Genomic DNA, 19,000 nt, shown 5'->3' with positions numbered 1-19,000 from the left:
AGCTTTTCCTGAGGACAACACAGAGTCTCATGATCAAACAGCTCTCTCCATCTCAAGCTTCTGTGACGCAAAATCCCGTTTCACAGCTATTTTCAACAATTTCCTAACTGGACTAGTTTTGTTTATTGGTAGAGCAGAGTGTTTTCCTCTGGGACAGATGGAAGCAGGATCTAGAAACAAGTCCAAATGTCTCACTTGCAAAATATTAAGCATTACTGTGTTTTTGCCAAGACCAGACACCACCAACACGTGTGCCTCTCCTCCTCCTGTTCACACCAGTCAGCTATTACCAGGTAGAAGGATTGTCACTGCCAATCCACACAGGCCAAGCAACAGACTCAAGAACCTTTTGTGACCATTCCAATTTTCCTTTTTTTTTTTTTTTTCAAAATCTAGAACATGCCTGAGTGCTGAAGGCAAGTTTTGTAGTCCTCAACAACATACGTTTGTGATACACTGCCATCATCTTCACTTCAGAATGGCAAAATCTTTCTGCAGTGTTTTAGGTTAATACCTTGGTTTCTATGAAAAAAACGTTTTAGTATTCAATCAAGGGAAGGAGGTAAAAAAGAAAGGTGAGATAGTTAGGAAGCAAGCCTTTCAGAAAATAACAGAACATGTCTACCACTCCCTTTCTAGAATCTGCTTGGAGAGCAGAGAATCTACACGTAAGAGCATGGATGCATCTAAAAATATAAATTGGCTGAGTTAACCCACTCCTGAACTGCTTTATCTGACATCAGGTAACTTTAAATCTCAACTCTGAATTATGACCCAGGACCTGTCCTGAGCCCCTGAGCACTTAATGTACAGTAACAGCACATCAGTCAAAACCATCAGCCACAGATCCAACCAGAAGGAACTGCACAGTCCAATTTTACATTCTCTTCTGCAAAAATAAAGATGCTGTACAGGTATTTCACTTGGAGTCAGAAATATGTCAAAACTTCAGAATACTAAACGTAGTATTTTGAAGTTAAAGTACAGTGTGGTTTGTTGTTTGGTTTTTTTTTTCCACTTTCTTGAGCAGACCTTCAGTCATCATCTTTCCTGGCTTTAGGTCTTTCCCCCAAAAAAAGAATTAAAGTGAAGGAATCAAATCAGGTTTATTTTAACACTCATTTGGATGCAAAATTACTCCAACATATGAAACAATTCAGCAAAGAAAACTGCACTTGGCAGTGTGAATGTGACGGAGGAAAAATGAATCTGGTTTCAGCCATCTAGGCCAGGGCACAGAAAACCTCTATCTGTGACACCGATTTGAGCCCGGCTCAGACCAGCACTCTGCCAGTGCTGGCACCAGTTCACAGCTGTGCACTGGTGGGCATCAGCTGAGCCGGCAGCATCAGGTCAGTGCTCTGCAGGTACAAACGGGTACCTGGACAGACCAGACTAAGAAGTCGGGAAGTGAACAGCACACAGGCACGGAGCTTCCTTCTTGCTACTGAAGCCAGCTGCTGCCGAGGGGTCAGGCTCAAAAAGGTAGGCAGGGCACGAAGAAACAAAGGGAGAAACTCATGCTAGAAAGTGGAGCCAAATCCTGTGATCAAGGAGCACCAGGAGGCCACAGGATATCCAACAGCTTCTAAAAGCTCTACGCCTGCTTACTGTAGAACAGCTACCTTGAGTATAAACATCTCTCCATCTACAGACACTAACAGCTACCTTTTCCATTTAATTAATGGAAATTAAATTAAAACTATTCCACAAGATTAAACTCGTCTAAAATATGCCTTCTTATTCTGTGTTGCTCCACAGGATTAATAAAACTTACAGAAGAGTTACAGGTTTGATTCAAATTAGTTTCCAGCTCTACGCAGACATTGCAACCTGATTTTTTGTGCACTTCAAGAATACTTCTTGTTTTTTGGCGTTTTTGTTTTGTTTTGTTTTGTTTTTTTTCATGTGTGTTTTTGTTTTGTTTTGTTTTTTTAAGTTTCCAAATTAAGATGTATGGAAAGGGGAGGGGAACGAAACAGCTATGAAACTTGCTGTGAACAAGCTATAGAAATTGGTTGCCGATATCACAATTATATTTACACATACTATTAACATTACTAGGTTATGCCAAATAGTTCAGATAACTCTCATGGTTTCTCCTCCCATGGACAATAACTCAAAATGAATCCTTATTCATGGTAAAGTACTCCTTTGCAAGCTATCAAACAAAAGTAACAAAGCTCATAAATTGTACATGAGGGAAATGAAGTCTTTGTGAAAATAATTTACATTTTTAACTGCATCCAGGATAACCTTCTGAAAACATTCTTTCAGGGTTTGGAATCAAAAGGTCACCTTAGTGCTCTCTATTTAGCCAAGCAGCAGCTTGTTATGCAGTTGCCTGTGTGCATGCACTCAGTCTGCAATTCAAATGATTAATATTAGAGCTATATTGTTCCTGGACTTACTGAAGTTGCCTAAAAAATGTTAAAAATAAGCCATTTATTGCAATCAGAAGAGGACTGCATATATGGAGTCTATAAACACAAAGACCTAAAAAGAATTGCTTTAAAACCAGAGAACAAAACCAGAACTTGCAGTAATTTTGCTGCCTTGCGGGAAGGTTATCCTAATAGGCCATTTCAAAATGTGTTCAGTTTGCTCACGGGGACTGAAAGAGATGCCACTGAAGCTCCAAATGAATTGAGATTTAAATGAAACTGATTCTAGGTATAAAGCAAAGCACTCTTCATGAACCCACATCTTCGACTCTGAGTTGTCTTGGACAAATTTAAAGCATTGGACTTGGTATTAACAAATCCCCTGAAAAAACATTCACGGAAATTTTTCCTCAGCGGCTGAATACAGAGGAAATTCTTCTCAAGGTAAAAACCAGAAAACCTGTAAACAAAAAAACCCACCACCACTTGGAGTAGTCTCCAAGTCCAGTCTCCTCTGCATCCCTCAAGTGACAGCTCCTTTTTCTGAGCTCCTGTGCAAAGTATCTTTTCCCTTTGCAAACGAAAATTAATACAAAGAATGCATTCAATTGACTAGGCAGCAGTGAGACTGCTCTTTTTCTAACGTTGACTTAAAATACAAGTAAAAATCCAAAATCATCTGAATGGTTTCTTAGTTTTGTCTATGAAAGTCTTGTTTCAGCCTTGACTGGGACTAGTGCTTGTTGGCTTTGCAGCCACAAATCCAAGGACTGAAGAAAGAAGAGTGTGGGCGCATTTCCATCACAGGAGGCAAGCGTTTTTTGGAAATAGGTTTGCTTGCTGCAGTCTGGATCTGCGACTCTGGGAGGGGACATGTGCCTTAGGAGGTTAAAGATCTTTTCAGATGAATCAGGAAGGAGAAGAGAGGGTCAAAACCGGATTGAGAAACAATCTTGAAAAACTATTTTGTTAATGGAAATAATAAATTTTCTTTATTAAAGAATTGCTTTCATATTCCCTTTCAAAAAAAAAAAACCCATATAAACCCAAAACCCTAGATAGGTAAGAAAGAGTAAGTTCAATATCTTGTTCCTTGCTACTCAAGGGAAATAACTGATTATGAGGAAGATTAAACACTACCCTGGCCAAGCTATAGTAGTACACTTAAGAACTTCAGTAAGTGAGTAACTAAACATTAGAGATATTTCAACAATGTATGTGAATATAAGCCCCAATGGTTTGAATATCTTTGTCTAGGACATTTTAAATGTGTTTTGAGGTTTTTGCGAGTTAACTGTTCTCAACAACAGACTGATAAAGCTGTTGCTCTGTTGAGTAATACAGAGTACTCTTCTGTATGAGAAGTCCTGGCACAACGTGCATCAGCGTGTGTGTGTATGTGTGTGTACGTGTCTACAGAGGGACAACCTCAGGCTGTTGTTTTCACTTGAGTGGAAAACTGACCCCAGGAACTTTCAGGGCACTGTGATTTTGAAAATCTTTTAGGAGCAATCACTCTCAGCATTTTTAAGAAGCATGTTAGGAAACACGTAGCCTGCAGATTATTGTAATAGCTTTATTTTTCTTCTCACTTGAATTAATGGAAAAAAAAGCAACATTTGAATCCCCTATATCCAAAGTATTGCCAATATTTCAATATTTAGAGAAAGTAAGTTTCTGGCCTGAAGTCATAAAAACCAAAACGTCCCTTAGGACAAATGCTTTTAGTCAAGTTATAAATCTTTCAATATAACAGCTCATTATGGGAAAATAGAGATATCCTTTCATTAAAATAACATTTTAATGCACAAAATGTTGAAATAGTGGAGTAAAAGCTGGCTACATCATCCCGAGTAAGCAAAACAATGGGCACTGAAAATTACAAGTATTATGTTCTGTTCAATTTCTGTCATACCAGGCAGCATATTTTTCTGCAAGTGGCTATGATGGAGAAGAATTTATTTTTTTTTTAATGGTAGAGTGGTAAAGGAAAAATTTGCGCATGTTAAATACTATCCTAAAAAGAAATAAAATCTGTGCAATTGTGCGTGTTTTAAGACTAGAGCTTCTGGCATAAAACACAGAACCTCAGTCAACATCAACCTGTGGTAAAACAAGAAAGAATACTTAATGCATCTACCAGTATAGCGTCAAAAATATCAACTGATTTGTAACACGTAGAAGCCACTGAATAGAGAAAGATGCAAAAGGTTGCAGATAATTACGATCAATCTGAATAGTTATACTGAAATAATATTCAAAGAAACAAGACAAGTGTCATTCTGAAATTAAACAGGTGGGCTTCAGGCTATTCTGGTGGCAAATTCATTACATGCACTAACGCCACTGGGTGAATTCTGTGTGTACATAGCAACAAGACAAACACACACATTTTAGTCTATCTTTTATATGAAGAATTTAATTATCTATACATGTAACTAATTTTAAAGGCTGTATTACAGTTGTTAAAGCTGCAGGTTTTTATATATTTATATAATTTACATTCATACTGATGAAATACTGAAGTGCAATTGAATAAGGAGCTTCACTTGTTCTTCGCACCGCATGACGGGTCAGAAAGAGAGAGATGGGGTAGGATTAGAAACACTAACAGCACTGCCAGCATGAGCTTTAGAAATAAATGAAATACATAAACCAAAACTTAACTAAATGGCAAAGTAATTAGTAGAACGACTATATTGTGCTTGAGGCATTGGGAAGGGAGGGTTTCTGCACTGACAGCACCAGGCATTTCATCAAGAGCTTGTAACTAATGCTGGAAAGACAAACATGGCTTAGCTACAGCACATCTACTACATAAACTTGACTGTAAGCTCCATTTAATATTAATTTGTATAAATTCCACAGTCTAGTTTAAAAAAATGTAAACATTGGAAATTAATTGCAGGGAGATATTTCTATACATTCTTTCTTGTCAGGAAAATTACTTGCTCAAAATGTGTTGTTCCATAGTCATAAGGAAGTAAAAATGAGAAATGAAACTTCATGTAACCAAGATGAAAACAAAGAAGTTAATTCTAAAATCCCATATGAATGTAGCATTCTACTGATTTCTGATACGAAAATGCAAAAAACGAAACATCTGAGACAAACACAAACCAGGATGTTTTCTAACTGTATGCAGCTACAAGTAATGTGCAAAATAAAAGTAACATAACTGGGATAACAACATTATGGAAGGTTAATATCTCTTGCATTGGAAGGAAGTTAATTTCTTCTCTCCACAATGTATTACACACTCAACAAGGAACACCTGATACATACAGTACAATAACTACAACAAAATACCTTATCTGTAATTGGGCACATTTATAGTTCCTTAAACTGATTTAACTCCTTCTGTTCTTTTGTAATTAAAGAAAGAAAAAAAAAAAAAAGACATATTGACAACACTGGACAAGTGAACAATAAAAAAGAAAGATACATAAAGTCTCAAATTTATGGACATTTGGAACAATTTTAATAGCACATGCAGCATTCCTTGATAGTGGGTCTTTTTGCACAAACAAAATTGCAATGAAGAAATTTAATTTATACTTTTCCTTTAAAAGGCTAAAATATATATTTAAAAATAATTTTAAAACTACTGAAAGCACCTGCGCAAAGGTGGAAAAATTAGCTTGGTAACTATGAAAGCCACAAAAGGACCCACTATCCTCTGATTTTTTTGTGTTTTTTTTGTTTCATTTTAATTTTGCGCTATATCTGTAGGTAATTAACTCAAACATTGCGATTACATGCAACTAATGTAAAATGAGGTAAACTGCTCTGCAGTGTGTTCTTCTACTCAGAAGGCAGTAGATGATCATGCTGGAAGCCACATGATCAAGGCTGCATCTCCCATCATCCCTCTGGGCAGTGATATGGGATAGTGGGTCTCTTTGAGGACTTTCAAGCCTGAGTGGGGGATGGACAACATATGATTCCTAGAAAAAGGAGGAAAACAACACATAAGCAAAACAAAACAATGAGCAAATTCAAGCTAGGAAAATGAGTCAGGCATGTAAACAGCATGGTGCAAAAATGATAAAGGGTAACATGCTACAAAGGGGATGGGAACTAAAAATAAAACAAACATAAAATAAGGTTTGCATTACGGAAGGTCTTCAAAGAGACTTTGACAAGTGCAGCAGTGGTGAAGCTTTGAGTTCTGCAAACCACAGCAGAATCACAGCAATGCTGCATGTTTCATCTTAAAGTACTACACAATCACGGCACAGCAGCAGAGAGGGTCACTTACATTGCTGGCTTGGGTCCATGTCTGTCGTCAGCTTCACATAGTTGGATGGAAAGAGACCCACTTGTCCATTCACCTCCCCTTTCCACCAGTCTGGGTCTTCCTTGTTAAGGACGTTAATAATCTGGCCTTTATTGAACGCTAGCTCATCGTCATTCTGTGCAGTGTAGTCATACATGCCAATTACTTGGCACACTGTAAGATAAAGGAAGAGGTCTATCGCACCGGTAACGTTTCGGCAAAACGTAAGCTATGCACAAACCAACTGCAAACACTACAGAAGCCACAGTATAGCTCTGAGACTGCGCTGATCTGAACCAGTTCTGCCACCATCCTGACCATCTCTCCCATGCCCCTGTACTGGTGCTTAGCTGAGCTCTCAACAAATTGGCTCAAGGTGATTTTAAAAAAAAAAAACAAAAAACAAAAAAACAAAACAAAAAACTGAAGAGTTTTCTAGCAGCGACGCTCTCTCAGTCAGCTTACTGAGGGGTCAGGATCACACTAGGAAGGGCAGAGCACAGCAGTGCAAACTGAGAACAGTGTAACCTGCCTGGAACTGCTATTTTTGTTTGGAAAGTGCTCCAACAGTAGAAGACTGGAAAAATTTAGAATTTTAGCAAAAAGTCAAACACTTCAAGGATGTTAGCTTTCTATTGACACTTCTCTTGCGCTTTCTATATATATGTTGTTTTTTCCCCTCCCTGGACAAAAGCATCAGATTCGTTGTGCGTTTATAAAAATCGCATTTTGCATCCTCACCAACCTGTTCTGAAAAACATATTTTCCAAAAGAACTGATCAATAGACAGAAAAAACTGGGAAACATATGTTCCGCTGCCTGAAGCCTGAAAAAGGCACTCTCTCCTAATTTAGCACAACACGCTCAGCATAGCTCTATAATTCAAGAGAAAGCCAACGGTGATACCCTTGTACTACCACTGAGACATAAGAACACAAAGATCTTCAAAAGGATGAGCAAAACAAAAAGCATCCCAGGCCATTTTGGCTGCCCTTCTGGCACCATAGGACCCCTTCCAGCAGCCTATTTCCTATTTCCTTACTGTGAAACTCATCAAATCTGACAGATTCTCCAGATATAGCAGTTTCTGATCAACTATAATAGAGCAGTTTTCTTAACTCTCTGAAGCAGCACACTGTTTATTTAGATAAAATTTCCTCTATTTCTCTGATGTTTTCTATACGCCAAATCACAGGGCTTCTGGTATTTTGCCTTTAGACACAAGGCTTCTATCTAATTAGCCTTACTGTCAAGTTCTATTATATTCAGCCTGAAAATTTCTTGTAATTTCATTCTTGTACTCAGCCAGCAATGTATTTAAATTTGTCAACCTCTTTTTGGAATTTGTATTTCAGAAATGATTCAACTCCTTTTAGTTAATACTTTGTGCCTGTTCACAAACATCATAATCAAATAAACTCCACATTTGACAAGACCTCTGCTTATATCTCAATATTTAGCTTTTTTACTTGCAAAAGTGAAAAAAAAAAAGAAGTAATAAATACATAGAAATAAAAATAAATGGGCACTCACTGTCATTTGTCACACCTAACACATCAACTAACCAAAGCGTATGTTTCCCTGGCATACTAGAGACAAACCAGCACTCTGAAAGGAATGTATACTACGGTATACTCCTGGTTTAGGTAGTTTTGTGCTAACAAAAGTTCAAACGTGTGAACACCACTGATGTTCATGCATCACTTTAAAGACCTGTGCATCTGTTTTACAGCATTCTTGTTACAGGTTTACATGTTATTACTAACATTAAGAACGATAAAACATTTAAGCTTGACCATACCCGAATACCATATGTACATGAACAGATTTTTAACCCCTTCTAGAGTTAATTTCTTTCAAGAATTTTTTCATTCAGATCATTCTCTTCTAAATCAAAAGATTTTATGAAATTTGGTGCTGCCACTAGTTACCAGAACATCTAAACAGTCCAACAGGATCCCAAGAATCACCTTAAACTTGAGGAAGTAAATTAAGAGAATTCTTTAAGAGATAGGACTCCTCAAGTGAACCTGAAGCAGCGACCTCATCTTGATCCTATTTACACTTGTTGACAAAGCTTACGATATACCTTAGTCCTACATAGGAAGCTCTTACAGTAGTCCCAGCAATAAAGTTCTTCACTTATTTTAAACTCCAAAAGCCATTGCTAACTACAGAAGCAAGCTATAGCCTGTCTCCTTTGAACTCCAGTGCTTTTCGGCCATTTTTTTCCTCTTTAGAAATATTGTCTATTGATTAATACTGGTCCTACTGCAATGGCAGAGGGAATCCGTGTCTTCGTGCAACACTCACAATCAGTACAATCTATAATGTTGTCTTTCTTTAAAGAAGCAGAATGGTTGAAACACGTTTCCCACTATTCTTATATTGTGAACTCCCTTATGCCTGACTAGCTTCAAGTAGCAGTAACAGTCAACATGAGGAAGGACATGTTCATGACAAAAGTTTAGAAGGGAATGCATACAAAGCAGTCAGAAATAAAGAAAACCTCAAAGTATATAGCAGAAGCGGCCATGCAACAGAATTTAAAAACCAAGTTTTTGAAGTCATGCAATGTGCATTACAGTATGGCAGACGGAGAGCATATACATCAAAACAAAACGACAAAAGAAACAGAAGCTTTGATGATATAGTTTCTGATGGATCCCCTACTTTCAAAACCCAGCAGTAATGGCACACTCTCGGACCCTTCATAATGTGCCACCTTGGGCATTATTCAACCCCTCTAGATGGTTTTCTTCAGGCTTTCCGTGTCTTTTGCTATAGTAAGCCTCCCCACTAACATACTTCCGCGATGAAGATGCTTCTCAAGAATTAACCTCTTGACTTCTTACATTAACCACACAGTTAGTGAGGTCATCTAACATGTGGAAAGACAAGATGATTCTTCTCACCCTCCAAATGAAAGGTCTATAACAAAGTTGAATTCGCTAAAAATGAATGTCATCAAGATTTTGATGTTCTGTGGGTAATCCAAAAAGTGCTAAAAAGTTTATTCTGTAGAAGTTTTATTAGCATGTGTGAAAGGCCTCAGACTGTCAAACCTGAAATAATGTTTAAAAAAAAAAATCCTATCATACTGCCTTGTAAAAAGTATGTCTCAATGCTGAATCACCATTTTAACTGCAGGACCCAAATTTACGAGTCTTTATAGAAGTCTGGTTTCCTGCATCTTTACAACTACCATCAAAGAAGCCAATTAGCACCACTTATGACATTTGCCTTCTCTGATACAGTGCTTTGATTTATACCAATAACATATGAAACTAATACCTCAGTATTTTATTCTAGTTTCAAAGACTGCAAGACAATCCTTCCTACATATTTAAAGAAGAAAATTATGCTCACTACCATTTTTCATTTAGAAACATTTATTTCATTTTAATGATAGACAGTCAAAAAACAGCCTGGGGAAGCAGCAGGTTTTGCCCTCTGCCACCTCCAACTAAATCCAAACGGATGATAAGACAAACATGTCAAGTCTTTTGAGTGGCTTATGGAAGAAAATACATCCATTCTACATGGTTTTGATTGACAAGAATCCTGTTTACTTAGTACTATACTAACTCACAAGCCCAAAATGGTTCAAGGCTGAAATAGCTGGGAGGAATGAACTTCTTGTTCTCAGTCTTCTCCCTGGCTTTATACCTTGCAGTAGACTGACGGGACTCTGCTATTGCCTGTGGTGGAGATGTAACAAATAGCTTGAAAAATTTAATGGTCCATCACTCTTGTGTCCTTTCATAAAGCTTAAAATAAGTAGCTGTACAGGACAAAAAGCTACATCTTCATTTGAGTGATTTTCTCACACTTCACCTTAGGAAAAATAAAAGGTTCTGAATGAGAAGTGCCTCAACTGCTAAGCCGATAGACCATCCTGAACCTTTACAATGTCCAGATGGGTTTTTAGCACTCAGTAGTTCACAGCTGAGGGACTATCACTGTAAATATACAAGCCAATTGTAAGCTTTTCTCATTTAAAAGAAAAAAAAAAGAGTTTAACCGAAGTGACTAGTGTAACAGATACTAAATATCCTACTGAATGTCCATAAATATTTCTAGAAGTCATGTTGTAAATGACACACATTACAAAGAAGCAACTTTGTCAATGCAACCGCATTGCTTACCTGAAGGTAATGCTGTTGATTTAGGTAGTTCGGTTGGTGTAGTTTTACTGGTACCAGGGCTCAAAAGTTTTACATAATTAGCAGGGAACCATCCTATCTGCCGTTTTTTCCCTCGTGCCTAGTAAAATAACAATTCTTTTAAGAGATGAAGCACATCTTAGACAATGTAATTCAGCCAATATTTTAACTACTTGCAGTCACACTGACTGTTTAGGGTAAGAAAAATGCATTTTATAAGGAAAAAGTCAGCTATTTTTGTGGCAATAGTTTAATATGATGATACTTGCATTACAGGAAGTAAGCTTTTAAAATATATAAACAGTAGCTTATAATATCTAAACAGTAGTTATTTACTACTAATTTAAGTGATTTTTCACTTAACAATGTTCCTACTTTGTATGCTTTATAATTAACACTACAACCCTGATCCTTCTGAAAGATTTCTCCCAATTCTGTTTAAACCATTAACTCTAGAATATTAGGCTAGTTACTGCATTAATGAGTGGCAGCATTAAAATGCTTTTTCTTTATACAAAGAACTGCATTTAAATAGATACCTAGATTGTGATAGTTTAAGTAGAGATGAAGAATCTAAATAGCTCTTTTCTTTTAAGAGACAGTATCTAAACTTTTTAATAGTCTCCTGCCCCAAAAATAGACAGTATAAACATATGTCACACTAACCAAGTGCTAGAAGAACAGCAAAACGTTATGGCAAGAAAAATGTGTAACGTTTGGATTCAAACACAAAATCCCAAAGCCAGATTCCAATCAAACAAAAATTAAACTTCAGCAACTACAAATACATACGGACAGATACTGTCCAAACAATCCTAATTAACAGATGTTAAGGTTTTGAAAAGTACACTAGATGTTCTCATGCCTATCTAATCAGAGAACATCGGCACGAAAACGTGGTGCACACACGTATTAGTGTGTGTGTGGTCCATGTGTGTGTGCTGAGAGAGCAGGAGGTGACCGCACACCTGGCGTACTGCAGCACTCCACGGTTTGTGACGCAGCTGCAATGAGTCACTGTCAGACAGGATGTTGGGACAGACAAACTGCAGGTCCCATCCAGTGTGACAACGCTTGTGTCACCAAAGCAGGATAGGAATTTGACAGAAACGGCATCCTGTTACTTTGCCAACTGCATTGTTCATTGCAAATAAAATCAGAAGAAAAATCCTTACTGCAAGAAAGGTTATTCTACAACTTTAAATCAAATCTCAGCTTCTAAATCTATAAAATCTACATTAAGAATTACTTTAACTATTTATTCTCTTTTGTGGCGTTAGAATAAGGTTGAAATTTGGGGCACGTAGAATTTTGCCTTTAAAAACAAGAGAGATGTTAATTTTAGTGAAAAAAGTCATCTAACACATATACTATTCTTTAACTACTTCCTTCCCTCTCTTTTTCTTTAATGAAAAAGAAAGCACTTGATCTAAAGTGTATCTAGATCATTGATTTTAAGATATTCTGAAAGATTGCTTTAAATCTGGCCATGTAATGCTTAACACATTTGCCTTATTTTACCTTCACTCTGACCCCTGAAGACAAGTATCATCAAAACTTACTTAAGGCTGAAACTCAACTGTACATACACTTCTAAAAAATCTGCCACTTTGAAATTAAATGCATAAAGAAAAGTTAATATTAGTGTTCTTCTCCAAATCTTGTCATCGTTTCACTACTTTGGGTGGAGGGTGTGGGGTGTTGCTGCTTTTATTTTTAATCAATGCCTCTATCCATTTCACCATACTGCTGCATTAGCCTTTGTGCACATATAACAGAGGAGCAAGAACTTGTATTACAGTGTTGGAAAAGGAGAATAAAAAGAATAGGTCAGGGATTGCTAATGTAGAAAAAAAAAAGCTTGTAAAACCATATGTAAGATAGTAAGGTATCCAAAGCTACATGAGAGTATTTACACAACCAAAAACTAATTTAAAAAAACCCCTCACATTAGCTGCAATTGCCACCTCACAAGCAGCAATTGTGACAGCTCTTGTCCAGTGAAGCTTATTTTCTATCTCAAAATACATTCAATGTGAGACTTTTTAAAGCTACATATTAACAACAACATAAAGGTTAGTGAGAATGAAAATCAAAGTAATCCTGGAATATGATTTCTCCACAAAAGATGAAAAAATATCACCAGGAAAGGCAAAAAGGGCAGGTAGTAATATGCAAAAAAAATTTTGAGCTCGTTTGAGCAGTTGCATTGCAAAAATAAATCAATTACATTCTTTCATGGAATATTCCCTGCTAAAAAACCAAAACCAAATAAAACCTCATTCAGTGGTACTGGAGAGGGAAAAAAAAGGCTTTGCCACTGAAAGACAATGAGAATCAAAGTTTCCAAATTATCAAGTTCTACTCTTAAAAAAAAAAATCTGGGTAAAATATTTTATTATCTCTCCTTTTCTAATACAACACTAAAGTTCTCTCCTATCTGATGCTTGCAACAGACACCTTTCTTTTCACTCTTCTACATTAAATTGAGCTGTTGCTGAGGAGGGCCATTGGGCCATTAGATTGGTATTCTACACTGTCACATCCGTTAAGCAACCTGAAGAAGTGGTGGCCACCTTACAAAAACCACTGCTGTAAAACACTTCTCAATCTTTCAAGCAAAAGGGATGGTCAAACTTCTGGTTGATGCAGTTTAGAAAGCTTCTTAGGAAGACATTCAGGATGGTGCACCCCAGCATTTCTTCTGCTTTCACAGTGCACACAGGTTATCAGCTGATCCAAACACACGTGACACCCATGATCGCTATTAGAACAGGACACACAAGCAGATCCTGTCACTTAACCCAACAGTCCCATCCACTCCTGTTGCATGGCTGGCTTTCCTTACCACCTGGCATCACAACTGCTGCTCTGCTCACCTGAAGGTGACTACTGGACACAAGATTGAGAGGATTCAAAAGTAACCAAAACAATACACCCTAAAATCCACTCCCTTCTTATATCTGAAGGGCCTGCAGGAAAACGTACAAGGGAGTGGACTGCAGGCTGGGTCTGATTCCTGAGATGGTATCCTTAACTTACAACAAGGCACAGCGGCTTCCTCCTGCTGTCCTCCAAAGTTATTTCAAGTTCAAGGAATTTGAATGTATGTACATTCTTGTAAAGGCATTTTATTTTAAATGCTTAATTGCAGAACGTTTTAAAAATTATTTATCATTGATGCATTCATCGTTTTGAACTATGAAAAAATTACACATTTTTTTACATGGAATTTTATTTCAAAAAAAACAGTAACTAACTTGGAGTTCTCCTTCCCACCAGCCACCTGGATTCTTCTTTCTGATAAGAATCAGTTGACCAGGAGCAAGAGTAAGCTGTTCTGGACCCGTTGCTGTGTAAGAGGCAATAACTTGGGCAATTTCTGTTGAAGCAGGGGGGAAAAAAAAAGTTAATTTGGAAAAATCTGAATACATTCTATACAACATTAACTCTGCTTTATCACTGCCACAGTATATCCATTTGTATTTCTTTCCATAAAATTGTTACATATTTATGTAGCTCCATGAAAACGTATAGTAATTATAAAACAGATCAGAAGTTCATAGCACTACAGGAATAAAACAGAGGTGCAGCAGTCTATAGGTAGGATATAAATATATTTGAAATAATAAAAAAAATGACCATCATTAGAGCTATATGGCTCTTAAATCAATTGTTATAATACTGTTTTCCAGTAAGTACATCTTTGTAGCACCAGTTTGGACCAATCTCCCTAAAAAGAGGAGATACATGTTGATGACAATATAGCGAAGAAGTTGCAGTTGTAACAGAGGTGCAAACTAACCAAGGCCTGCAGAAAACTTTTCACCACCAGATGGGATAAAAAAAGAATGTCTTCAAAACATAACAAACAGGATTTATTTTGAAATCTTTGTTCCATGAATATTAATACAAAACTGGTGCCTTATTTGATCACCTACCAGCATAAATCTGACACAGAGTAACCATGAGCTCAAAATTATCTCTCTGTTAAATTAGCCAAAGTAGACAATGCAGTTTATTCTATTTTACAGTTGTGGAAAGACAGATGATAACTTAAGTCAACACAAAGTCTGGCAGAGTTAACCCATTTTTTTAACCCATTTGAACTGACAGAAGCTTATAAGCTGCTGTAGGTATTTTGATGTCTTTTAAGTCAGGTTGAGCACATCATCAAATCATGTTTAGGGTGATGGAGAACAAGTTCAATACTATGACAACTGGGAACGCTATATAAACAAAAGACGGTAGATTCAGTAAGCTTTTGGTAAGCTAAACCTTCCAAGCTACTACCATTATGTAGTCCCTTTTTAGTCACGAGTTAAAGGGCATCTATGGGGACTTTTTTTTTTTAGCTTTCATTTAGTTGTAAAAGGTCTCAGACATTCAAAGCAGCACGAAAGTAATGTTGTTACTGCTGAAAACTCCACTTTAGGATCTTAGGATACAGTCATTCATCACTTAAATAATGTCCTTAACAGAATGATCTAGGCACTGTTTTTTTCGGGGGGAATGAGGAATTTTTTTTGTTTTTATTTTTTATGAAAAACCTTTCCTGGAATAGTAAATTCTGACCCTGTGTTTAAGACAAAGGAGGTTTTTATTTGGCAATGCATCAAATAAAATTGGGGACCATTAAACAGCTGATGTGGTCACTGAGTTTGACTCGTTATGGTTGTGGTCTAAGACTACTGTAGAACAAGCCCACAGAAGAGCCAGTAGTACAAGATCACAGAAGTGTGTCTCAACTGCTTCAGTGCAAAGACAGTCAGCTTAATTCAAAACCTCAGCAATTATCTGATCACAGATCAGCTTGAGATTTTAGCTTTTATTTGAAAATCTTGAATTAAAAAAAATCTGTATCAGTTATTTTCACTTGTGATCACTGTTTGTATATATTTTCAATCTCGTCTATCCTAAAAAACTGGCACTGAAAGACTATGCAGAGAAAGGTCACGCCTGCCATCAGTTTGTCTCTTTAAAATGCAGCAGAAAGCAATGTGACAATGAGCGTGAGGTGGACTAGCAGTCAACACAGGAACAACAGCAAAAGGGACTGAGGCTGAAGGGAGCAAGTACATAGAAGTGGTCTCCAGCTTTCTCCTGGGCAGTTGTACTAAGAAAGTAACAGTGCTGGGCATCGTCCTACTTGGCCTTCTCTGTCAACAAGCGCCCAACTTCCCATGGCCAAGAGAAACAGCAAAGGCGCTCAGTAACAACACATCACCCACAGGCTGGGAGAGGAGGAGGGAGTCTGCTGGTAACGCAGAGAAAGGGAGCAATCATTGAAAAGGCAGTTGTAGGCAGAGGAAACCACAAATCCAACTCCCTTGAAACAGAGGGAGGTTTTGTTGCAGGGAAGAAACAACAAAGTGGTTTGAAGACTGCCAGGAAAACATTCAAAGGGTTTACTTAAAATTTAGAAGAAAACGATGGCTAGGAAAATTAAAAGTGGTCAGAGAAGCATTCAAGATGTAAATGAACAACATAAGGAGGATGAAGAAACAGAGAGATGACAAGTAACCTGAGGTCACTGCAAATGATGACGCATGCAGAATTAACGACGGCAGAACCTCCCTCGAGATAACTCAAAGAGGGGAGAGGGGCACACAGATGTGCGCAGGCAGAAAAGGGCAGAACCAAACACGTGAAGAAAAAGTTAGTAGCTGAGAGTTTAGAGAGATGCTTAAAACGTGCTCCTGGAACATAGACAGCACACAAAGTGTGAAAGCAGAAGACAGAAGAAAGAATTTCTAAGCAAAATATAGTAGGTGATGACAGGAGAGAAGCAAGGTTTACAGAGAGAAAAGCCATCAGCAGCACAGGTTGTCCTATACATAGGCAAAGCATGCAAGCTGTTTGGCAGGAAACATAGCCATACTGCTAGAAAGTCTGAAAGCTCCCTGCATATGAAGGTTTTTCCACAGAATCACATTAATTCCTCGACCCTAGAGCTGTTCTGGAGGCGAAATAAACACAAGCAAACAAATGAACTGTGGGAGTTTGTCAAAATAATAATTAAAAAAAAAAAATCAGGTAAAACCCTCTCTCACTACCATGGTAATTACAATATTCAGTATATCATACTGAGAGGATAAAAATCTTCTACCTTTAATCTCTCTCAGAACAAGAATTTTCTCATTTTTGTCTACAAAAAGCTGATTTACAAGGCTCCAAGTATCAGATATCCTCTTTCACCAACCAGCACCATAAAGAATTTTTACTGTGGACTGTGTGTTAAATAAGTAACAATATGAACTACAAGTTTAACATTCAGTTCTCGCATGTCACAGAGAAGCAGAAAATTAGAGAAAATAACTCAGAAAAAAAGTTAAGAAAACAGAAACAGCTTTCCTTCCAGGAAAGACTTTAATTTTGGTTTATTCAAGTACTGAATTACTGAAAAGAGATCCAATTCAGTTACAGTCCAGGCCAAAAAATGTGGCGTCTACTAAGACAGGTACATTTAGAAAAAGACATAAACGCCTTCTTGCAGATAGAACTGTCCTCATATTACTGCTTAAACTCGCAGTTTCTTTTCCCTTGGCCTTCAAGGCACACTGTTACCAACTCCCACCCACTCGTCCTGCTGCTTCTAGAGTAGGCGGGAATATTTCACCTCTTTCATTAGCATTTCACTTACATTGGCTGAGCACTTGCAGCTCATTTATAGCTAAAACATCCGTGAATGTCCTTGCTAAAAAATAGACAGGATTGTTCTCAAACTGTTCTAAACTCCAGAAGATTCTCAACACACCTTTTGTCAACTCCTCCCCAGCCTCCACTGAAAGCTGGAATCCAGACCAGCGATTTTAAGGCTGGTGCTCCAGGCTGAAGTCTTGCCATCCATTCTCTCCCACACAGCCAGACCTATCATCATCATCTCATTATTTCTACCAGGTATCATTTCTAGAGGTTTTCTAGATCTCTGTTCTCGTCTGCCTCTCTTGAGTTTTTTATCTATTAACAGAACTGTTTTTAATTGTGCAAAGTTTAAAAGGGCAGGAGTAGTTTACTTCCAAGCCCTTCTTTTGATAGATGGATTGGTAGTATTTTACAAGAGCAGCCCGTTGCTCCTGTGTCAAGGTAAAATAAGCCAAATGAAGTTGGGGCTGCTGCTATCTACTCTCACCTCCAGCCTCTTCCACACTTACACAGTGAACCACTTGAGGGAGACAAAGCAAAACCTCCTCCCCACAAAACAAAACACGCATTTTCATATGTGTGTGCATGGACATAAGGCACTGGTAGATCATGTCCTTGAATCACCTCACTGAGCAAATGAAAAGCATCAGAGAAAGGGACAGCACAGAAACATGGAGCATCTCCTATTTAATTTGGTTCAGTTCGATGCAAAGTCATCTCTTTGGTACAAAAGTAAATAAATACACTGAGGGGAAAAAAGAGATGTCTTCTGGAAAGTTTACAAATGCCTGTCAGCAGCAGAGAATGCACTTTTTTAACCATCTTTAGAAATACAAAGGCTGTTTGCAAGGACAGCCCCCACCACCCCAAGAGCCAGAGGACCTCTTTCTAGCCAAAAAGCAACCTGCAAAACGATGTTCTGCAACATGACCAGGCTTCACAGTCAATAAGCTACATAGCGTGGATACAAGGTACATGCTCTTGAAAATGAGAAGCAGGCACAAGAGCTCACAAAGTCTATGCATTCCATATTGTGTAGCATTCTGGGCAAAACGCTGTAAAATCACAGGGTAAGAACCTGGCAAACTCAAGCTCTTTTAGGCTTCTGCAGTTCCGTTAAACAAAAAATCTATCATGAGGTTTACATTCATTTTGGAGCAAGCAGATTTTTATTTTCTAGCTACATGTTATTTAGTAATTGATACATGCGAAACAGAATGATTGACAGATTATGCATTATTTTAGTGTAGATAACAGTTTTCATCAGCACAAATTACTACAAAATGACCAAGAGCAAAAAAAAATTTATTTTCATTGAAAAGATTTTGTGGCCATTGAGCTTAAGTACCTAAGAACAGATATACGGTACCGTCACAATATATGACTCACCAGGTTTCTTCCCTAAGCTTCCCGTTTTTCCAGCTGCTCCAGGAGCCTTGAAACAGAAAGCAAGATGTAAGTTTAGCACTGACATTTATTTCTCCAGTGTATGAAAACGATGTACTATGCTTCACTTCAACACACTA

The 19,000-nt window shown here is 37.6% G+C and overlaps 1 protein-coding gene across 5 annotated transcripts in view; it reads right to left on the bottom strand.

Moving 5' to 3' along the window:
- ITSN1 (intersectin 1) overlaps positions 1–19,000 on the bottom strand; it is a 107,367-nt gene that overhangs the window by 14,195 nt on the left and 74,172 nt on the right. For all 5 annotated transcript variants that reach the window (XM_086631878.1, XM_086631895.1, XM_086631869.1 and 2 more), the window contains 4 exons: positions 18,864–18,909; positions 14,090–14,211; positions 10,812–10,929; positions 6,646–6,837 (listed from right to left, as the gene is read on the bottom strand). In XM_086631878.1, coding sequence (XP_086488004.1) covers positions 6,646–6,837; positions 10,812–10,929; positions 14,090–14,211; positions 18,864–18,909 — 478 coding nt within the window. The remainder of the gene's footprint in view (positions 1–6,645; positions 6,838–10,811; positions 10,930–14,089; positions 14,212–18,863; positions 18,910–19,000) is intronic.

Source organism: Tauraco erythrolophus, chromosome 1 (assembly GCF_009769465.1).
Source record: "Tauraco erythrolophus isolate bTauEry1 chromosome 1, bTauEry1.pri, whole genome shotgun sequence".
NCBI lineage: Eukaryota > Metazoa > Chordata > Aves > Musophagiformes > Musophagidae > Tauraco > Tauraco erythrolophus.
Note: the sequence above shows the minus strand (reverse complement) of the source record. Positions and strands in the feature narration are given on the sequence as shown.